General features: G+C 45.7%; 1 protein-coding gene across 2 annotated transcripts in view; it reads right to left on the reverse strand.

The window, feature by feature from the left end:
- The window catches only part of heatr6 (HEAT repeat containing 6), a 132,038-nt gene that overhangs the window by 80,851 nt on the left and 26,638 nt on the right, over positions 1–24,549 (reverse strand). For both annotated transcript variants that reach the window (XM_055657517.1, XM_055657518.1), the window contains exons 2-4: positions 9,828–9,935; positions 3,874–4,014; positions 249–364 (exon numbers count right to left, since the gene is read on the reverse strand). In XM_055657517.1, the coding sequence (XP_055513492.1) occupies positions 249–364; positions 3,874–4,014; positions 9,828–9,935 (365 nt within the window). The remainder of the gene's footprint in view (positions 1–248; positions 365–3,873; positions 4,015–9,827; positions 9,936–24,549) is intronic.

Raw genomic sequence — 24,549 nt, forward strand, 5'->3', positions numbered from 1 at the left:
TGCCGCTGTAAGACAGCAACTCTACCACTGCGCCACCGCGCCGTTCTGCTATGAATGCATCTCCCACGAGCCAACAATAAAGAAGGTTTAATAAAAATGATTAAATATAGATGTCCCTGAAATTCTAATTTTCTTTCTGCCCATCCATCAATGAAAATAAATCACTGGCCAATGAGAGAGAAAAAAAAAATAGGGCTGAAGGATTTGGTTTCGGTTTAATAATTCTACGAAAAGAGCAGGAGGTCTACCTGAGACAGAGATTAGCCATGCAGTACACAGCTGCCCTCCGCAGGTCCACATCTGACTCTGTCGGTGCACTCAGTTGCAGTAAGATGCCATTTTTTCCAAGTAGGTCTGGAAGGAACTAGAAAAAAACATTTTAAAATACATCTCACATTTATCATCAACCTTAACTATTACAGGTTTGTGTTGAAGGTCTTCAAAGTAAAAGGAAAAAAAGTCCAACACCAATTTTCCAGCAACTGGTGGTCCGGCACCTCCTAATCTGGACAAAATTATGAGAGCGCACCTGAAATCCCCCCTGGGACCGGGGACTCTGGTGCCGACGACTCACCTCACCGTCGCGGAGCTGGCCGAGTCCGGAGCGGGTGGAGCGGTGGTGGAGCACTGCTTGTGCTGCGGCCCGACCTCCGGAGATTTGGAGGCTGCAACTGCGGGTCTGGCGGACGGCGGCACCGGGAGCCCGCGGGTCCCTGGAGGAAGACCACTTTTCAGGGCTCCTGCAACGGCGACTTCTCCCGCCCAAGTTGCGGGGTTGAAGAGCTCTTGGAGCGGGGCCTGACGTCACCGCCCCGCGCGGCTTGGAATGGCCGCGGGACTCTGCGAGCGCCCGCCGAGGGCTCTAACACCAAGACCCAGTGTGCGACCTCGCACCACCCGGCGTGGCTTTAATGGCCGCGGGACAATCGCCATCGCCAGCCGGGGGCTTTGACTTTGACTCTGACATTGGGGGGGGGGGGGGAGAGTGCAGTGGAGAGATAAGTTTTTTTGGCCTTCCATCACAGCGATGTGATGGATGTTTATGTAAATTATGTTGTGTCTTGGGTCTATTTGTTTGTAATGTATGGCTGCAGAAACGGCATTTCGTTCGGACCTCAAGGGGTCCAAATGACAAATAAATTGAATCTTGAATCTTGAAAGTCCCCCCGAAAATGTGGCACCTAGGCCGGGGGAGGCGGCTGATCTCACCCTCATTGGGACTTCTGCAGCCGATCAGCGGGTGGAATATGCCCCCTGCCACCGGGGCACTAGAACTCTGACCAATCCAGAGCCGGCGGATCCATTCCCATAGCCGAAATCCTAGGGCGACTTTGCTGCCGGTATCTCAGCTCCCCGGCAGCCTAGATCAGAGCTGCCAAGTTTTGTCAGAGCATTTCAGTATTCTAGTACCTGAAAATCAGTATTTTGCTGAGGAAATCAGTATTTTTACGCGGTGCCATTTTGCTGAAATTTTTTTTTTATATAATGGGCAGTCATACCCATGTAAGAGTACAAGAATGCATAACTTTGCTACCGTAGAACATAGAACATAGATAATAGGTGCAGGAGGAGGCCATTCAGCCCTTAGAGCCAACACCGCCATTCATTGTGATCATGGCTGATCGTCCCCTATTAATAACCCGTGCCTGCCTTCTCCCCAAATTCCTTGACTCCACTAGCCCCTAGAGCTCTATCTAACTCTCTCTTAAATCCATCCAGTGATTTGGCCTCCACTGGCCTCTGTGGCAGGGAATTCCGTAAATTCACAACTCTCTGGGTGAAAACGTCTTTTCTCACCTCAGTCTTAAATGACCTCCCCTTTATTCTAAGATTGACATCTTCTACACACCGTACTTGACAGTACAGTCACTGCCATCTCTTTGTATACAGCTGTTTGAACGGATGCTTCCTGCTTTTAGCACCAGATGATAATGTAGAAGCCATTTTGGAAGCCTCCCTCTCCCTCCCTCACTCTCTCTGCCCCCTCTCCTCCCCCCTCTCTCCCTCTCTTCCTTCCCTCTTTCCCTCCCATCCTCCCTCTCTCCCTCCCTCATGGCTTCCTTTTTTTCACCCTCCCTGTCTTATTCCCTCCCTCCCTCTCACTCCCTCTCTCCTTCTCCCAGTCTCCCTCCCTGAACAGTCTGTGACCCATAGCGCTGTGGCCATAGCGCTATGCGTAAAGCCCATAGTGCTATGTTTAAAGCCCATAGCGTTCCAGCTGGTAACGTTATATTTAGAACCCGACAACTCTGTTTAAATTCCCATGCGTTAAACTGACAGCGCTGTTTAAACCTGGAGCGGGACAGGCAGATCAAAGCTTACAAAAATAATCATCCAGATCTTGAAATTTAAAGAACTAATAGATTTAATCTGCTATCATTTTTAGAGGTACAGCATGACTTTTTATATCCTTGCATTTTTTAAGCAGCAAGATGAAATTCAGCAGGACTATTTTTAAAAAATCTGTATTTAACAACGCAAAATCGTACATCCGCATTCTTATCGCATTTCCGTACAAAATACGGAAAATTCGTACTACTTGGCAGCTCTGCTAGATGCACCGATCCAGGATTCTACTCAGAGGCCCACATCAGACGGCGGGCGTACCCGTCCAACCACATTTGTGTCAGATTTGGCAAATCTCGGGTCAACGGGGTCTGGCCCGGTAGTCCAGCCAGGAAATTGTGACCTTGACCCCGCGGGCGGTGCCGATCACACTCTCATCGAGACTGCCGAGGGCAACTCGTTAACCGGTGCCCAGGCTGCCCTTGCAACAAATGCAAGTTTTGCTGTAAAATTAATTGACACTAAATGTATGTTTTATTTAAGTTTCTAGCATTCCATGGCGCTTTAGAGACACGGGAGTGGCATATTTAGTGGGTTAGAGGTGCATTGTAGTAGCATTATTACGTGACCTCTGTTGGTCTGGCTAAACGGATATTAAGGCCCTGGAACCAAGGGTGCCGGAGAATTGGTGGTGGACCTTTACAAGCGCCAGTCGGCATTACCACAGATTTTGAGCATTTTCAATGTTTTTCTCAATCTTGAAAACTGGCTGATGAGGAGTTCGATGACATTCATTATGATGAGCAGGTGAACGCGGCAACGGTTTTATTTAAACTGAAACCGAATGTCTTTGTTTCCCATTTTTGCTGAATGTCCGTGTGCCGGCTCTTTGATGCTTCTATCAATCAGTCCCCACGCCCTTATGTTCCCCGTCGTTGTGGATTTACTTTTACTTTTCTCAAATAAAACAGCTTTCACAATCCTTTCACATTACTGATATATTTCGCTGTGCAAGGTAATTTCTCCACATCTCAGCAGGTGGCTGAGGGGTGATCTTATAGAGGTGTAAAAAATCATGAGAGGAATAGATTGGGTAGATACACAGAGTCTCTTGCCCGGAGTAGGTGAATCGAGGGCTAGAAGACGTAGGTTTAAGGTGAAGGGGAAAAGATTTAATAGGAATCTGAGGGGTAACTTTTTCCACACAAAGGGTGGTTGCAGTATGGAACAAGCTGCTAGATAAGGTAGTTGAGGCAGGGACCATCACAACATTTAAAACACAGTTAGACAGGTACATAGATAGGACAGATTTGGAGGGATATAGGCCAAATGCTGGCAGGGGGGACTAGTGTGATGGGGACATGTTGGCCAGAGTGGGCATATTGGGCTGAAGGGCCTGTTTCCACCCCGTATGACTCTATGACTCCACTTCTGTGCCACTGCATGACGATGACTTTATACACATTCAACAGATCAGGATACTCGCCTGCAATTTCCCTCATCCAGATAGATCTCCTTTACACCACCTTAAACATAACAGGAGATCTGCAACATATCTTTGATCCTAATTCAAAAGCACGAACATACCTTCTGGCAGCGTGGCCCATTGCCGTAGACGAGAGCAGCCACCGCCTGCAGTATTTCAACATGAGTCCAGGAGTTGCACTGCTGTAGGGCTCGGATGCAGTAGGAGAGGAGTAATTCCAAGCTCTGTTCATCCACTGTTACCTGAGAGAAGAACAACCATACATCTCACATCTTGGCCAATATTCGGCCTCAAATGAAAATAGCTGACCATCCGTGTTACACACAAAGGTAGACAAAAGTGCTGGAGAAACTCAGCGGGTGAGGCAGCATCTATGGAGCGAAGGAATAGGTGACGTTTCGGGTCGAGACCCTTCTTCAGACTGATGTGGGGGCGGGGGAGGGCAGGAAGAAGAAAGCAAGAGGCGGAGACAGTGGGCCGTGGAAGAGCTGGGTAGGGAAGAGGAAAGAGGGAGAAAGCAAGGACTACCTGAAAGTGGAGGTCAATATTCATACCGCTGGGGTGTAAACTACCATCCATTACACACATCCATTATCCATTACACAAATGATAGTTTCCCGAAAGAGATACACCTACTCCATAATTATCCTATTTACTATTTACAGCAGAAAACTGCTGAATCGTAGATAGATCTTGGGATCCGTGTGCAGAATTCGTTAAATACAAGTTCAGTTTAGTTTCGAGATACAGCGCGGAAACAAGCCCTTCGGCCCACCAAGTCTGCGCCGACCAGCGATCCCTGCACATTTTATACAATCCAACACACACTAGGGACAATTTACAATTCTATCAAGCCAATTAACCTACAAATCTGTCTGTCTTCAGAGTGTGGGAGGAAACAGGAGAACCCGGAGAAAACCCATGCAGGTCAAGTGAAGACTCCGTATAGACAGCACCCATGGTCAGGATGGAACCCGGGTCTCTGGCGCAGTAAGGCAGCAACTCTACCGCTGTGCTACCATGCCCCCCTGTTATTAAAGATTGTTCTTCTTCCATTCTTTCTTGAATATTAAGTCTTAACAACCACTAACACTAAAGTTGGTCCTGAAGGAGGGTCTCAACCAAAAATGTCACCTGTTCTCTAGAGACACTGCCTGTCCTGCTGAGTTACCCCAACACTTTATGTCCTTTTTGTAAACCAGCATATGCATTTTCTTAGTTCAACAAGTTGGTTTCTCAGTTTGATCTTGGGGGATAATCCTAATTTGGTGACCTCTATTTATCATTACTACTTGGAAAAATATGACCAGTAACCTTTGAGCTGTAAAGGCAGCTTATGTCGAACTAACTGAGTTGTTCTTCTTGTGGTGATTACTATTATGGTGGACAAGGAACGAGTCTATGGATGTTATTCATATTTTGTTTAGTTTAGTTTAGAGATACAGTGCAGAAACAGGCCCTTCGGCCCACAGAGTCTGTGCCGACCAGCGATCACCCTGTAGACTAGCACTATCCCACACACACTAGGGACAATTTACAATTTTTACCAAGCCAATTACCCCTAAAATCCAGTACGTCTTTAGAGTGTGGGAGAAAACCAAAGCTCCCGGAGAAAACCCATGCAGGTCACGGGGAGAAAGCAGACAGCAGCCGTAGTCAAGATCGAACCCGGGTCTCTGGCGCTGTAAGGCATCAACTCTACCAGTCGGCCACCATGCCGCCATGAAGTTTCAGGAGGCAATCAATAAAGTTCCACATGTGAGATGGTCTCAAAATTGAGAGCATTTTGAAGTGGAGACAACCCGCTGGCCTACGCTGCGAACAGATTAGGAGTTAGAAAACGGTGGCATAATGTGATGGCTGCTTTCATCCCCAGATTTAGTGAGGGGATTCCAATTTTCATTGTATTTAATACCGAACCACACATCAAAGTTAAATGTCACTGCAAGCAAGCAGATCAACAAATATACGGTTGCAAGGAAAGGATATTGATGGATCAAGTAAAATTATGGCAGATGGAAGGTGATATGATATGAAGAAATCTGAGGTCACCCACTTCAAACCTAAAGATGGATTAGAGTAATTTATAATTGAAAGAGGCTTGAGAATTGCTGAATAGCAGAAAGATCGTGGGGTCCGTGTACAGAATTCATTAAGTTCAAGATATCATTAAAAAGGTTTGTGCTACTCCTTGCTTCTGGGAGAAAGCTACGCTACAAACGTGCAAAGCTGATTCTTCGACCACATTTGCAATGGTACTGGGTACTTCTTCTTCTTTCGTGTGGCGTGCACAGCCTAAAGTTGTTGGACAACTTGTTCTATTTGATCTTCCGTTTGTGCACGTCGAGTTGATTGCATTAGTCAAAACGGGGCGAACCTGGTGAAGGTTGCAATTTTCCACCCCGTACTGGGTACTGCATCCTCAGTAAAGAAATATTGGCCATGGAGGGAGTGCAGTGCCATAATATTGGAATAATGCAAGAACTAAAGGGGGTCGCATTATAAAAAGAGATTGCATATCTACTGTGTCCGCTGTTCAAGATGTGGACTCCTATATATTGGCGAGACCAAACACAGGCTCGGCGATCGTTCCAATGAACACCTCCACTCAGTTGGCCTAGGCCTACGTAATCTCCCGGTTGCTAAACACTTGAACTCCCCCTCCCACTCTCATCCTTACCTTTCTGTCCTGGGCCTCCTCTACTGTCAGAGTGAGGTCACACACAAATTGGTGGAACATCATCTCATATTTTGCTTGGGCAGCTTACAACCCAGCGGTATGAACATTGATTTCCCTACCTTCGTAACCATAGAGAGGCACAAAAAGCTGGAGTAACTCAGCGGGACAGGCAGCATCTCTGGAGAGAAGGAATGGGTGGCGTTTCAGGGGGAGACCCTTCTTCAGGTTAGAGATAAGGGAACTGGAAGATATAGGTGATAATGTAGAGAGATAAAGAATAATGAACGAGAGATATGCAAAAAAGTAACGAAAAAGGCCATTGTTAGCTGTTTGTTAGGTCTGCTTCTTATCGAGTCCACACACAAGATTAGAAGTTGTTCAGCCAGAGCTGAACACACTTCTCGGCATCTGTACACAATGGTGTCTGTCTTGTCGCTTCTTGTGCATCTTGTGTGTGGTGATGGAAAGATTGGCGGAAACAGGGCCGCGACGTGAATGCTCTTTCCTTGACCCCGTTTGTTAGGTGAAAAGGAGAAGCTAGTGCGACTTGGGTGGCGGAGGGATAGAGAGAGAGGGAATGTCGGGGCTTCCTGAAGTTAGAGATATCAATATTCATACCACTGGACTGTAATCTACCCAGGCGAAATATGAGATGCTGTTCCTCCAAATAGCGTTTAGCTTCACTCTGACAATGGAGGAGAACTAGGACAGAAAGGTCTGTGTGGGAATGGGAAGGAGAATTAAAGTGTTTAGCAATCGGGAGATCAGGTAGGTTCAGGCAGACTGAGCGAAACGATCGCCCAGTGTACGTTTGGTCAAGCCGATTTATGAGTGTCCACATCTGGAACATCGGATGCAGTAGATGAGGTTGGAGGAGATGCGTGAACCTCTGCCTAACCTGAAAGGACTGACGGGGTCCCTGGACAGAGTTGAGGGAGGAGGCTTTTCCTCTCTCTGTCCCTCCCCCGTCCTAGTTCTCCGATTAAATATTACTGATTAAATATCTCTGAGGATATGACATGGGCATCACACGCCTCAGCACTCGTGAGTAAGGCAAGGCAGCGCCTGTACCACCTCAGGCAATTGAGGAAATTCAGAGTGTCTCTGAGGATCCTCCAGTGCTTCTACGCAGCGACGGTGGAAAGCATCTTGTCCGGGAACATTACCATCTGGTTTGGGAATTGCTCTGCCAAGGACAAGAAGGCTCTGCAGAGAGTAGTGCGTTCGGCCGAACGCACTATGGGAACTTCACTCACCCCCCTGCAGGAACTATACAACAGGAGGTGCAACTCCAGAGCAAACAAAATCATGGGAGACCCCTTCCACCCCTGCAACGGACTGTTCCAGCTGCTACGGTCAGGCAAATGCCTCCGTGGCCATGCAGTGAGAACTGAGAGGTTGAGAAGGAGTTTCTTCCCAGAGGCCATTCGGACTGTAAACGCCTATCTCACCAGGGACTAACTCTACTGAACGTTTTTCCTTCCATCATTTATTATGTAAAAGAATATGTGTGTTATGATTGTGTTTATAATTTGTTTGGTTGTTTTGTTGTTTGTCTTTTGCACAAAAGTCCGCGAGCATTGCCACTTTAATTTCACTGCACATCTCGCATGTGTATGTGACAAATAAACTTGACTTGACTTGACTTGTCATATTCCCCTCAGCTAACAATGAACCATTCTACATTTCCTTATCAGCATCTGCTTAGATCTGTCGTTTTCACACAGCCTTCCGACTCTCGACTCCCTCTTGGTCTGAAGAAGGGTCTCGGCCTGAAACATCACCCGTTCCATCTCTCCAGAGATGCTGCTGTCCCGCAAAGTTATTCCAGCATTTTGTGTCTATATTCTTTTGGATATTTCTAAAGATGTATTCCCGTCAGAACATAAACTTAAAGGGTCATCAACTTAAAGTCCTTATAGGGCCTGTCCCACTTGGGCGTAATTTGCGAGTCATGCAGGTGGCGCGCGATGATATTGTGAAACCCATAATCCTGGGGATGTCATGTAAATGACGTGCAAATGACGCCCAAGTGGACAGGCCCTTTAGCTGATTAATGTATTACAAAGAACAGTTCCCCTTTCAAAGAGATAAACCATTTCTTCTGGTGGTGGGGGGGGTTGCTTAAAAATCAGGTGTAGGAATGAACTGCAGACGTTGGTTTATACCAAAGATTGACACAAAGTGCTAGAGTAACTCAGCAGGCCAGGCAGCATCTCTGGAGAGAAAGACGTTTCGGGTCGGAACCCTATTTCAGACCTTGTCTAGAAATCAGATGCTTACATATCAGAGCTTGTCCATTTACATTCTAGTGACATCAGAAATCTCTTCTTCACACAATAGATAATGTTATGAATTTTGTTCCTCCAGAAGCCAGACGTTGATGATTGTTTGTTAGAAATGGGATATTATGAACATAGACAAAGCGAGTAATTAAAGCCAAGATACAGAACAGCTATAATTTAGACACAAAATGCTGGAGTAACTCAGCAGGACAGGCCGCATTAAGTGTCTATCTTCGGTTTAAACCAGCATCTGCAGCTAAAATTTTTCTTCCTACAGCTAAAATTTAGTTTAGTTTAGTTTAGAGGTACAGCATGGAAACAGGCCCTTCGGCCCACCGAGTCCACGCCAACCAGCAATCCCCGCACACTTTTCTACACAAATTAGGGACATGTTTTACCAAACCAATTAACCTACAAACCTTTGGAGTGTGGTAGGAAACTGACCCTGGGAAAATGCACGCAGGTCACAGGGAGAACGTACAAACTCCGTAAAGACAGCACCCATAATCAGGATTGAACCTGGGTTTCTGGCTCTAGAAGGCAGCTACTCTACCACTGCGCCACCGTGTATGGTGGAACACTCTTAAGGGGCTGAACGGCCCACCTTCTTGTGTTCAATGCCTCTCCACATGGTAGAAATGACTTTTCTCATTCCAATTTAGTTTATGAGTTACTCCTTGACTTCCAGAACATAAAAGTCTAAGATCACAATTAAGGCCAGTAGCTCGCATACATTTACAGATCTTATATCTCCAATTTGAATACATAGGAACACTGAATTTATGTTTTACAGTATTGTCCTGAATGCATATTCCAATGCCATCAGATTCTGTGCCTCCCTTTCCATGGCCTTCTTATAAAACTGTTTACTGTAATCTCTTTGGTGATGGCTGATAAGTTGCAAATGTCCACGTGACAGGTATTTCAAGCAGGTGGCCATTATTCAACCACAGAGTCACACTCATATTGTGCCATACATTCATGTTCAAACATTTCCAGGAGAATTCACCGGACCAGAACCGGATCTGTTTCCTCTTCATCGGTTGACAGAGTTATTAATACCAATTCAACATTTTATTTAAGTTCATACCTGCAAGCGGTTGAGCAAATGATGGATTAGTTGGCACATTTTGCTCACCAGATGCTCCTGGTTTAACTGGACAAGTCGACAGGCTTGGACAAGCAGCGAACACACATCCTACAAGTGGAAAGTAAATTAATGAGACTTCTTTCTGCAGACATTGAATTAGTTTTCATTGTTGATAGGTCATTTATAATTGGTACATTTGCCAATTCAAAAATCCATTAGAACATTATTAAGGCAGCATGATGAACTACCTATCCTACGCATTACTCTTGTATTGAGGGGCTTCTTACAGTTTCACCTTATATTTAGCCGTCAGCATATCAATAGATTTCATACATTTTTCAGCAGCTGGATCCAACTTATCTCCGTCAGAATTTAAACTGGAGTTTTCCAGTTTTAAACTTCTCTACCAGTTGCTATCTTATGCACTGCTTAACATGTCTTCTTAACTATCTCCTTTACATTGGAGACAACAAGCATAGACTAGGCGGTTGTTTTGCTGAACATGTGCTCGGCCCGCCAAGGCCTGCTGGATTTTCCAGTTGCCGACCATTTCCATTCCCATTCCCACATTGAACTTTCTGTTCTGGGCCTCCTTCATTGTCAAAGTGAGGCCACACACAACCTGGAGGAACAGTATCTCATTCCGCTAGGGTATCTTACTACCCAATAGTGTGAACATTGAATTCTCCAATTTTAGGTGACTATAATGAACAAACACATCAACACCTCCGCCCAGCTCTTCCCTATGTCTCACGTGGATATGCACCTTTTTCACTACGATCCTGCCCACTTTCACCTACTCCCCTTCTACCCATACTCTTTCCTCTGGCTTCACATTTCACGCATCTTATCTCCTTATCTCACAGCCTTTTGTCTTTTCATCTCTGGCAATTGTCCAATGATCTGCCAATGAAACCCCTCCTCCACCCCCTTCACCTGCCTGGCTGGGTTTGTCCCGTCCCCCCTCCCCCCCCCCCCCCCCCCACCACCTTTTCCACCTCCCCCCCACCCCCACACAATCAGCCTGATAAGGGTCCCGACCCAAAATACCACTTATTCATGCAGAATTAAAGAACAGCTGGTTTATACCAAAGATAGACATAACATGCTGGAGTAACTCAGCGGGACAAGGAGAATGGGTGGGGTGCAGCGGGAAGGGGGTAAGAGGTACTATTTGACATTGGAGAATTCAATGTTCATATTGTTGGATTGCCAGCAACCCAAGCGGAATATGAGGATTGACAATAGACACAAAATGCTGGAGTGACTCAGCGGGACAGGCAGCAAGTCAAGAGTCAAGAGTCAAGAGTCAATTTAATTGTCATTTGGACCCCTTGAGGTCCAAACGAAATGCCGTTTCTGCAGCCATACATTACACACAAATAGACCCCAGACACAACATAATTACATTTTACATAAACATCCATCACATAGCTGTGATGGAAGGCCAAAAAAAACTTATCTCTCCACTGCACTCTCCCCCCCCCGATGTCAGAGTCAAAGTCAAAGCCCCCGGCTGGCGATGGCGATTGTCCCGCGGCCATTAAAGCCACGCCGGGTGGTGCGAGGTCGCACACCGGGTCTTGGTGTTGGAGCCCCCGGTGTGCGCTCGCAAAGTCCCGCGGCCATTCCAGCCGCGCGGGGCAGTGGTGTCAGGCCCCGCTCCAGGAGCTCTTCAACCCCGCAACACGGGCGGGAGAATTCGCCGTTGCAGGAGCCCCGAAAAGCGGTCTCCCTCCAGGGATCCGCGGGCTCCCGGTGCCGCCGTCCGCAGACCCGCAGTAGCAGCCTCCGACTCAGCAGCAGCAGCGGCATCGGCAGCAGCAGCAGCAGCAGCAGCAGCAGCGGCAGCGGCAGCAGCAGCGCTCCTCCACCGCTCCACCCGCTCCGGTCTCGGCCAGCTCCGCGACGGCAACGGTGAGTCGGCACCAGAGTCCCCGGCTTCTTCCCGTTGGAGGCCGCTCCTCGTTGCGGCCCCAACGACAACGGAAACCCGACGAGAAAAGGTCGGGTCTCCAGTGCAGGGAGAGATTCAAAAGTTCCCCACCCCCCCCCCATCCCCATCCCCCCACACCCACACCCCCCAACATAAAATAACAAAAACTACATAAAAACACAGACAAAAAATAATAAAACGCGGACAGGCTGCAGAGGCCGCTGCTGACCAGAGTCGCGCCGCCTACCAGCATCTCTGGGGAGAAGGAATGTGTGACGTTTCAGGTCTAGACCCTTCTTTTGGAGATTAGAAGGTGAAAGGGGGGGACCTCATTGAAACTTAGAGAATAATGATACAGATATAGATAGAGAGGATGTGGAAAGGATGGGAGAATCTAGGACCAGAGGTCATAGCCTCAGAATTAAAGGGCCTTCTTTTAGAAACGAGGTAAAGAGGAACTTCTTTAGAGGGTAGTTAATCTGTGGAACTCATTGCCACAGAGAGCTGTGGAGGCCGTCAGTGGATATTTTTAAGGAAGAGATAGGCACATTTTTGATTAGAACAAGTCAAGGGTTACGGGGAGAAGGCAGGAAAATGGGATTACGAGGCAGAGATCAGCCGTGAATGAATAGCAGAGTAGACTCGATGGGCCGAATGCCCTTATTCTACTCCTATAACTTGTGTGTATGCTCCTTTCCCCTCCTTCGTACACTCAACGTTTGTGTTAAATTTTTATTGCGTATTGTGTGTTCTTTTTTATTGTACCACTGCTGCAAGTTCATTTCATTTAACTTTATTGTGCACGTGACGAATAAATCTGACTTGAAACTTGAAACTTGAAACCCATTTACGACTCCCTCATTTTCCTTTTACTCCCCGCTCAAACCTCTCCCACCCCCCGTTCCCTTCCATTTATATCCCTCTCGTTGGCTTCACCTTTCACTCCTCTTCTCCCCGCATCTGACACTCTTCGTCTCCTTTTCACCTCTAGCCTTTATCACTACTTACTCCACACATCCGTCAATCACAACAAAACCTCACCCGTATCCACCTAACACTTGTGTCCACGAAGGAACTGCTGATGCTGGTTTACACCAAAGATTGACATAAAATACTCAGCGAGTCAGGCAGCATCTCTGGAGATAAGGAGTTGGAGACGTTTTGGGTTGAGACCCTTCTTCAGACAGAGTCAGGGGAGAGGGAAACTAGAGGCATGAAGTGGTTCAGAACAAATCAGAGCCGGCACCTATGACCAAGGAAAGGTGGAGCCCACAATGGTTCATTGTTGGCTGTGGAAAAAGTGATAACAAAGGGATATATGGATGCAAATCGCTTATCCACTTAGCACTTGCCAGGCTTTGACCCACCCCACCACTCATTTCCACCTTTCTCCTCCACACCACTGTCTGAAAAAGGTTCCCGACCCAAAACGTTATCTGTCCATTTACTCCACAGATGTTGCCTGACCCCCTGAGTTCCTCCCACACTTTCTGATTTTGCTGGCACTACAAGTACCCGACCGTTAACCATACTCTTGGTTTCCTGCTCTTCAGCTAACTCCCTGATCAGATCAATAACTTGGCCCTTGTGTTAGGTATGTTACAAAACCTACCTGAATCGTTGCTGAGAATCTGCCCCAGGCCGTGTGTGTGATTTTGGCGCTGTTTTGAGGGGGCGGGTTTCAAACGTGATTTTTACTAGGCTGTTGCAATCGAAAATGTTCAGCCTAGTAAATCGTTAACGAAAAATCGCTGAAAGACCCCGTCGCAAAAGGTATTATTAGTTTTTATGGCCTTGTATAATAGTTATAGTAGTTTAAAAATCACTCTCTCAACCCGCAACTTCTCGCAGCCCCAGGGTTTTATAAAGCAAACAATTAAAGGTATGTATCTTATTTTTACATTAAAGGGCCTTCTTAAGAACCCTGTATATAAAGTTTTCTATAGCGAGTAGCTCATTTTGGGTCTCTTTATATCCCGCAGAATTTTCTGGGCATTTAAGGGCACAAATCCAGCGCAATGTGAACGATCTAAACCAGCGCGTTCACAGGAACCCACTAGAAAGCCGATTTAAAATGGACTTTAATTTACAGCAATTGAACACTAAATTCCTTCCATTTGGCCTATAAATTGATGTAAATGAGATTTAAAAATCATGTTTTATGGTGAAATATTTGTGAATATTATTTTGACACTTAGGCTATTTAAAAATGTTAATCATTTATTAAGAAATGGATAGATGTTTACATCTAGTAATTGAAGTTTGAAATTAGCTACAATTGGGTAACTAACTAATTATATGCTTTAATTTCAGGTCATCCAAGTAAGATTATTTTATATTTGTTTCAGAATGCTTCAATCTATGATAACTGAACATTTCATTCAGTTCTCTTAATTTTTAAGAAGGTTATGGGCTTTTGACTGTCCATGATCACAGCTTTTTTGTTATGTCCATAGAAAATCAATAGGGAACAAGATGCTAATTTCCGAGTATGAAAATGGACATAACTTTTTTATTACTTGAGATATGAAAGTGAATTAGGTGTCAAATTAAACTTTTTTTATGCTTTATCTGATGGGATAAATTGCAGACTTGATTTTTTAAATCTCAAAATGTTGTAACATTGCTACTTGTTTATGAATGATCCACAGCAACACACACATTATGAAGATTATTCTTTACTCCATAGGCAAACAGGAACATTCAAACAGCCAGCCATTCTCATCTAGCTCCGCTGGCTTGTGAGAGAGAGCGAGCTGGCTGACCTTGCTAGTGTATGGCTGTGTAGTACCGAAATACCATGTAAAGGGTGGCATGCAAATATGCGTAGTGGAGATTATAAACGGTATGAATTAATAAGGGTTCCAATGTAGGTTTCATCCATTAATTTTACTTCGGAGTCACGCGAGTGACTACGTGAAGAACCCGTCCAGCACGCATGCGCGACATGAGCGTTCACGCAGATGCAATAGCGACGAAACGGGAGTACGAGCGCTCCCGCTACAAGCCTGAAGGAATGGACCGTTAGGTAAGTACTTACCCACAGGTTCGAATTTACAACTTTGCTCCTCTTTGTTGCTCCAGGGGAAACTGGAGAGAGCAAAGCAGAACAGAGGGAAGCGGCCCCCGTTTGACTCCAGGGAAGGAGCGTTCCGTCAGTGGAGGGGGGAGAGGCGGCACCTGGACCGCACACGCTGCTGTCCAGTCAGGGTACTGAGCCGATGCCCAGTCCGCTAACAGCTGTCTGACCAACAGCAGCGGACTGGAGGGAAACTCAAAAACCGGCCGGTAACCCCTGCATACTCCCGACAAGGAGACTCGCCGCCCGAGAACCGCAGAAATGCCGCCCGAAAATGGCAGGCAGCCTCTAGAGCAAAGTCAGCAACCAAACCTCGGGCTGGAGACAGACACGGAAGATGGAACCGGTACTTCAAGAGCACTACCGCCCGAGAGCAAGGAAGTGTCTGTTCTCCAAGCCTAGAGTAAGGTCATAGAGTAAAAATCTCCAGCGAGACTTGCCTCGGGAGCTGGGGCAAGCTCGCCAAGGGAGCATAACACTCCCGCTCCAGTTATCGAGGGATCGATGGCGAACAGGGCTGGGCTGATCAAGAAGAGGGGTCACTGGCTGAACAACATCGAGAGTATGCTTGCGGTACAGGATCAGGAAGAGCTGCTGGGTGTGGCCGCTACGTGGCTACACCACGAGCGAGATGGCCTTTAAACTGACGGCCAGCTTACTACCCGTTTTTTCCAAAAAAAAACAACAAAAAAAACCTCTCCAAGACAGGTAGTCGTGAGGCGTTGGATTTTATCACGCCTCCCCAAAATTGCGTTTACTCAAGGGGCCCACCATTATTGGGGGGTACATTGAGCAGGGCATTTAAAAACCCAAATATCTTAAATTGCATTTGATACCCCTGACGTCGGCTATCATTTTCGCATGCTCATTCCAGAGGGGCAGGGTAGTATGGCAAAACACCTGACCCTACTGTTCACAGTATGCTCCGCAACTTCTCGAAGGAAGTCATAAAACCTGCCCTCAACCTAAAAAATTCACAGGACTGTGAGAACGCCGACCTCACAACCACAGATCCTGCTATCTGGCAAAGTTACCAAACCAAGCCTAAAAAACTGGACAAAGTGTCCAAGATATTCGGCATCAAGAGGGCAGGGCCTGGAATGAGCAAACCACACAAAACCAGACAGCAGTATCTCCACGCGTCCATCAGTAGGTGTCTACTTAATGGTACTGGTGAAAGCTCGGGGCCCGCATGCCAGCCCCCGTAAGCCTTCTCAGGCCAGGGTCCAGAGCGGGCCCCATGGAAAATGCGCCACCCCCCAACAACACCATCCCTACAGACAAGGAACCAGAAACCGAAGAAATGAACACACCACTAAACAACAGTGAAGACAGATAAGTATCGTTCCTACCATCATATAAAAGGTGAAGGGTTTGTACTAACGGGGGGGGGGTGGGGGGGGGGGGAATCACACCTGGGTTGGAAGCATGAAGAACTATCACACTTGGTAGTTATATACCAAAAGTATTCAAGGATAAAAATTGAATTAAGAAACTTGCCACCAGTTCAGCATGCACCCCAAAGGGGTCTACCCTCCCACTAAAAAAAAGAACATGAGGGACTAGCTAACTGGAGAAGATATACAAAGGGGTCATAAAGAAGTCTAATGTGAACCTTTGGTACCAAAAAACCCAAAGATGGTGAATGTCGCACCATCATTGACTTAACCACTTGAGTATTTTCACCAGGTATACACACTTTATGGAAACTTGTAACTGCTAACCATGGATTTCCTAGGATACTTTATGGTAGACATCGACTTAAAAGATGCATACTATTCAGTACCCATTCATAAAAGATTTTCGGAGATACCACAATTTACCTGGATGGGGTAACTATGGCAGTATAAATTATTGACAATGGCTAATATGAGCCAAAACTGTTTCCAGATATTCAAACCAGCCCTGACACTATTAAGGAACATATCGTCATGGCATGTCTCTATGATATTAACGACAGACAAATCCATGGAAATAGCTAAATCAGCAGCATTAGCTACTAAAACTTATTTAGCCTGGGCTCTGTCATACAATCCAGATAAATCTACGTTGACACCATCCACAACTATTGACTATCTGGTATTCAATTAACTCTACCCACTCATCTATAACATTGCCATAAGGAGAGTCAGCGTATGGCACAACCTGTAACAATTAATGGTAACAATCAACCAACCATTCAACAAAGTGGCAAGAGTAATTGGGAATTAGTAGCAGCATTACCAGCTACTTAACTTGAACCTTTCCATTAGAGCTAAGGTGCTAGTGTTTAAATAAAATAACCCATACCCAGAACATGGTGGCAAATGGACTAATCTGGAGTCGTCATCACTATAGACACTGGGCATAAAACCTAGTTGGAAATATTGAGTACGTTCTATTGGTAAAAGCATATTGTTCAGTAGTGCACCATTTTGCATGTTCGTTTATAAATTAACAACATCACAGTGGTGGCATATACCAAACCACTTGGGCGGAATAAAATCGATATCATGTGACAATTTATTTAACAATTGGTAACCGTATGTCGTCAAACATATTTGACCATCAGCAACTTACCTACCAGGTGAGCTAAATACTGTAAACAGACATATTAAACCAAAGTATTTGCTGAAAATACAAAGCAATATGGAACACCAGATATCGATTTCCTTGTATTCCAATTGAATCACCACGTACCGATGTATGTCGCATGAAACCAAACTTTGAGGCAGCGGCAATGGATACATTCCCGCTGAACTGGGGGGGGAATCTAATCTCTATGTTCTCCCCTTTTCTACCTCATCAGTCAGGTACTACGGCCTCATCAGTCAGGTACTACACAAAATACAGATGGACTCTGCTTCAGGTATTTTGATAGTACCCGACTAAACCCACAGTCATGGTTCCCAGTGGTCCTCGACATGGTCATTAAAACCCTAATGATTTTCCCAGTAGCCCAGACTTATCAACTCACCCAGTTTCAGGCATAAGCCACCCATGCCACGATAAATTAAACTACTGGGTTGCAGATTTGAAAAAACCACTGCTGGGCCTGGGTTGCAGAATTGGGAAGACCACTGCTGGGCCTGGATTGTCAGACAGCACTATCGACACGATGACAGCATCCCATCGCATATACACTAGGGAACATACTTGGCGAACATCAAGAAGTGGGAAGATACTGTTCAAATACAGGAACTACATATTCAACTACAACAAAACCTGTACTGGAGTTCCTGGCAGGTCTTCACCACAATGAAGGACTCGGCTACTGCGCCATCAATACAGCCAGAAGTGCTCTGTCAGCCTACTTAACTCAGGCACCAGGACAACAGGCCATAGGGTACCACCCACTGGTGATCAAACTCAGGAGAGGCATATTCAACTCTAATCCCCCAGACCTAGGTACACCCAAATCTGGGATGTCAGTGTGGTCCTGACGTACCTTAGGGGATGGTCACCAGCCAGGTCCCTCAACCTGGAACAGCCTACCCTGAAGACTGTCATGCTGATGGCCTTGTCTCAGCACAAAGAGTCCAGTTCCTCCATCTACTACGATTGGACAATATGGTTATAACACCAGACCGTGTCACATTTACCATTCAGGGGCTGGTCAAACAGAGCAGACCAGGAACATCAGGTCCAGTCATGGAATTCTGGGCATACCCACCTGAACCACGGTTATGTGTCATGACCCACTTATTGAACTACATCGACACAATAAGAAATCCCTGAGGGAGAGAAAAAGCCTTATGGGTCAGCCACAAGAAACCTCATGGTCGGGTGACGAGCCAAACTATCTCAAGTGGCCCAAGCAGGTACTGGGAGTTGCTGGAGTAAATACTAACGTGTATAAATCTTACTCCACCAGGGCCGCATCCACATCGGTGACTAAGAGGATGGACGTGCCTATGGACCACATCCTGGTTACAGCGGGGTGGTCTAGGGAGTATACGTTCCAAACTTTTATAACAAGCCGCTGGCAGAACCTGTATCGTTTGCAGAAAAAGTATTAGAATCTGCAAATATATAATTTAAGCCAGGGGGAGCATTTTGGTCTTGTTATTGTTAATAACACCATTATTGTTTTACAAACAGATTCATGGTTGATTACGATAACATACTTCCTCCCTCGAATGACTTCGGCAGCGAGTGAAGTATGAACTGTTACACGGTTTGAAATCACAGAGCTTTAAAATCTTCACGTAGTCACTCACGTGACTCCAAAGTAAAATAATAAGATTAAACGAGAACTTACCAGTTTGAAGTTTGATCTGTATTTTATGAGGAGTTACGATGAGGGATTACGTGCCCTCCGCTCCCACCCTCAATTATAGAGATCAACTGGTATTTTTAGTTCTCCTTTTCTTTACTATGTTTATTTCAATTATTGTGTTTCCTGTGATTCCACACCACTGCTTTGAAGTATGTCGCGCATGCGTGCTGGACGGGTTCTTCACGTAATCCCTCATCGTAACTCCTCATAAAATACAGATCAAACTTCAAACTGGTAAGTTCTCGTTTTAATCTTACTATTAATAAGGATTCCACAAGCTTCCAGTTTGGCTAAGAGTGAATGGAAAACAAAATGAAAGCTGCAGTTGTTGGAAATCTGAAATAAAAAAAGCAAATGTTAAAAATATTCAAGTGACATCCTTGGAGAAAGAATATAGATAATGTTTCAGGTTGATAATTCTTCATCAGAACTTATGGACTTTATTTATTGCCTTCTAGAAATTCATTCTTATTCCACTGTCCACTACTTTAGTCACTGAGAACATAGCATACAACAGCACAAGAGCAGGCCCTTCGGCCCATAGTGTCTGTGCCAAACATGACGGCAAAATTAACTCTTAGCTACCTGCACATAATCCATATCCCTCCATTTCCTGTGCATCCACATGCCTATCCAAAAGTCTATAAAATGCCACTATCATATCTGTCTCAACCACCACCCCCGGCAGCACGTTCCAGGTACTCACCACTCTTTATGTAAAAAACCTGCCCCCGCACATCTCTTTTAAACTTTGCCCTCTAGTATTTGATTTTCCAGGAAAAAAGGTTCTGACTGTGTACCCTGCATTTGCCTCTCATAATTGTCTTCAAAGAAATTATTTGGGGTTATCAGGCCTTACCTACTGTTACCTAATCCATGCTGGCTCTCCTTGAATAACTTAACATTTCAAGGGATTTATACTCTTTTAATAGTAATATCCTGATCATGAATGTTGTAGAGTCATAGAGCAATACAGTGTGGAAACAGGCCCTTCGGCCCAACTTGCCCACATCGGCCAACATGTCCCAGGTGCACTAGTCCCACCTGCCTGTGTTTGGTCCAAACCTGTCCTATCCATGTACCTGTCTAACTGTTTTTTAAACATTGGGATTCCTATTAAATCTTTTCCCCTGCACCTTAAACCTGTGTCCTCTGGTCCTCGAGTCACCTCCTCTGGGCAATAGACTGTGAATCTACCCAATCTATTCCTCTCCTGATTTTATACACCTCTAGAAGATCTTCTCTCATCCTCCTGCACTCCAAGGAATAATGTCGCAGCCTACTCAATCTCTCCCTATAGCTCAGACCATCTAGTCCTGGCAACATCCTTGTAAATCTTCTCTAAACCCTTTCCAGCTTGACAACATATTTCATATAACATGGTGCCCAGAACTGAACACAATACTCTAAATGCGGCCTTACCAATGTCTTATACAACTGCAACTACAACTTCCCATTGAGGTCATGTTAACTGAGTAGTTTCTCTCACAGAGAAGGCAGGAGAGAGACTCCTCCTTCTAAAAAAAAAATGGAAAGACAATGGCAATTTTTTCAAAGCATGCACTTACTCCAACCTTTCATTCGGTGCTCTCCATGTGGCCTCATTTATATTGGCGAGACTAAGTGTAGCATAGGCGACCATTTTGCTAGATATTTGCACTTGGTCAGCCTCAGCCTGCTGCATCTCCTAGCTGCTAACTATTGTGGACACAAAATGCTGGAGTAACTCAGCGGGACAGGCAGCATCTCTAGAGAGAAGGTATGGGTGACATTTCGGGTCGAGACCCTTCTTCAAACTGATGTCAGGGGAGAGGGAGATACATAGATAAGGAAGTGTAAGGTGTGAAAACAGGACAAAGTGGATGATATCAAGGAAAATGTAGAGTAGATCATTGTTAGCTGGGAGAAGGAAACAACAAAGCAAACAGAGATAAAATGTAGTTGGAGACAGTCAGACCTGGTTGGAGAACTAGGAAGTGGAAGAGATGGAGAGAGAGGGAAAGCAAGGGCTACTTGAAGTTAGAGAAGTCAATGCAAACCATTGTAACAACCCTTCCCATTCCTATGGCAATCTCTCTGCCCTGGGCCTCCTCCATTGTCAGAGTGAGGCCACACATCAACTGGAGGAACAGCACCTCATATTCTGCTTGGATAACATAAAATGGTATGAACATTGAATTCTCTCCAATTTACACCTCCCCCCCTCCCCCCCCCCCCCCCCCCCATTTTACCAGCCTCCCTTGCATTGCCCCACCACAGGTCACACCCATTTCTCCAACTATCCTGCTACACTTCCTCCCTGTCCTTTCCACCTATATCCCCCCCTCTGGCTTTGCTTCTCACTCCTCTTGTCTCCTAACACTCTTTTCTCTCCTTTTCATCTCAACTTCTTCTCTCCTTATCTCCCCATCTTCTTCCCATCTCTGACCTTTGTCCTCACATTTGTCAATTAAACACCCCCTCACCAGTACCCACCCATCACTTGCCGAGCTGTTCCCGCCTGCACCTCTTTTCTAGCTTTCTTCCCCCACTACAATCAGTCTGAAGAAGGGTTCAGACCCGAAAACATTACTAATCCATGTTCTCGAGAAATGCTCCCTTTTTGGGGGGGTTTTCAGTTCCTGTATAAACTGCGCAGTGCCAACTCACGTGGAAATTATGGGTTAACTCGTAAAATTGTGTCAATACTATTTTGGAAAGTAAATAAATTAGGCCTAAGCCAGTCCATATTAATGAGCTGCAACGCCTTTGTACGTGTGATGCCTTCATCAATCATAACACCGTGTCCAACTTGCATGATCTGGGAAACAGTTTGTTCTTGTATTATTGATTTTAAACTGCAGAATCACAGTGCAATTGAGATTTTCACTTTTAAACAGAGATTTCAGCTGCTCATCCGGCCACCAATTTTCCAGCACCCTTGTTTCTAGAGCCTTGCCAGATTATCCAATTGTCCAAACCAACAGAGGTCACGGCCTCCGAGAGGAGTCCGACGGTAACGGAACGGTCTGCCTCGGCCGTCGTGAAGCCGAGATACTGTCCTCAAAGTCGGCCACAGAAGTCAGCTATGGGAACAGATCTAGCGGCCCAGGCCGGCTAGAGTTCCAAAGTTATCTGGCCGCAGGGGGCAAATCCAACCCGCCGATCGGCCGCGGAAGTCCTGATGAGGTCGAGATTGACCTTCAATCAATCAATCAATTAACTTTATTTTTCTGTTAGGAACTTTGTTTTCTGCAGCCATACAACAAAAAGAAACTTTTACAAGACACACAACCAACCCAATTCATGCGGACATCCATCACAGTGAGCATCTTCCCCACTGTGATGGAAGGCTAAGTCTTCTCTCTCCCCTGCTCTCCATCCTCTCCCGATGTTAAAGCCCACGGCGGGCGATGACAAGTTCCACAGCCTTTAAAGCCGCGCTGGGCGACCTTCTCACCGGCCTAGGCGCCACATTTTCGGGGGGGGGGGGGGGGGATCCTGGGGGGGGATGTATTCCCTCCTATCTTGCGACTTCCAGGGGGTGTTTCGTGCGCCCTCCCATAATTATGTCCGGATTAAAGTATCAGTTGTCGGAAAATCAGTGGTGGATCTGTACTAAATTCCTTGTGAAAACATTCTTGTTCCCGACAACATATGTTCTATACATTGTGTGATTTGTCACATGTATAGTTGAAAAGTTCTAAGAATATTCTAACAATTAAGGTGTTGGTCTTTTTTCAACTTAACTCCAATTCAAAACCTGCTGACTTGACTGTTGCAATATTGGCACATAACTGACCTCTAATAACATTCTGTAAGAAATGAAACTTTAATTAATTTTGACGGGCTATGCAGCCAGTCTAATTTTTGTTTTGAGATCTGGGTAAGTACAGTGAGAATGGTTCAAATCAAAGGAATCCAACAGATATATTTTAGTTTAGTTGCACTCATGACTTACACTGTGAAAAAGCCTCAGGCTAGTCAAGTCAAGAGAGTTTATTGTCATGTGTCCCAGATAGGACAATGAAATTCTTGTTTGCTGCAGCACAACAGAATAGAGTATGCATAAATACAGAACAGTTCAGTGTGTCTATATAGCATAGATCATACATATACACATAAATAAACAGATAAAGTGCAATAGGCTGTTATAGTTCAGGGTTTGTTTGATGGCGAGTTTAATAGCCTGCTGGCTGTGGGGAAGTAGCTGTTCCTGAACCTGGATGTTGCAGATTTCAGGCTCCTGTACCTTCTACCTGATGGCAGCGGGGAGATGAGTGTGTGGCCAGGATGGTGTGGGTCCTTGATGATGCAGGCAGCCTTTTTGAGGCAGCGACTCCGATAGACCCCCTCGATGGTGGGGAGGACAGAGCCGATGATGGACTGGGCAGTGGTCACAAATTTCTGCATTCTTTTCCGCTCCTGGACGCTCAAGTTGCCGAACCAAGCCATGATGCAACCTGTCAGCATGCTCTCTGCTGTGCATCTGTAGAAGTTCGAGAGAGTCCTCTTTGACATACCTACTCTCCGTAATCTTCTCAGGAAGTAGAGGCGCTGATGTGCTTTCATTATAATTGCATCAGTGTGCTGGGACCAGGAAAGATCTTCGGAAATATGCACGCACAGGAATTTGAAGTTCTTGACCCTTTCCACGTTGATATAAACGGGATTGTGGGTCCCTATCCTACTCCTTCCAAAGTCCACAATCAGTTCCTTGGTTTTGCTGGTGTTGAGGGCCAGGTTATTGTGCTGGCACCATTTGGTCAATCGGTCGATCTCACTTCTATACTCTGACTCGTCACCATCAGTGATTTGTCCCACAACAGTGGTGTCGTCGGCGAACTTGATGATGGAGTTCACACTATGACCGGCTACGCAGTCATGAGTATAGAGTGAGTACAGCAGGGGGCTGAGCACGCAGCCTTGAGGCGCTCCCGTGCTGATTGTTATCAAGGATGACCCATTTCCACCAATAAGGACAGACAACGGTCTGTGGATGAGGAAGTCGAGGATCCAATTGCAGAGGGATGCGCAGAGACCCAGATCTGAGAGCTTGGTAACCAGCTTGGAGGAGATGATTATATTAAATGCTGAGCTGTAGTCAATGAATAACAGCCTGACATATGAGTTTTTGTTGTCCAAGTGGCCCAGAGCGGAGTCTTGACACTTTCTCATGTTGGGCGAAGGGTCGCTTTCCATGCTGCATCTCTAAACTAAATTAAACAACCACCCTACCAGGAAACTATTTTTATACGACTGCAATTGCAAGCTTGGTTTAGTTTACTTTAGAGATACAGCATAGTGCCAGCAGTACTTGTCACACCAAACTTTGAATTACCATGGACCCCTCATAGTTTCTGCCTGTGATCATAATAGTCATGTGATTTAGTTTAATTTAGTTAATTTAGACATACAGCAATAGACACGTGCCCTTCGGCCCACCAAGTCTGCGCCAACCATTGATCAC

The sequence above is a fragment of the Leucoraja erinacea genome, chromosome 28, assembly GCF_028641065.1.
Source record: "Leucoraja erinacea ecotype New England chromosome 28, Leri_hhj_1, whole genome shotgun sequence".
Lineage (NCBI taxonomy): Eukaryota > Metazoa > Chordata > Chondrichthyes > Rajiformes > Rajidae > Leucoraja > Leucoraja erinaceus.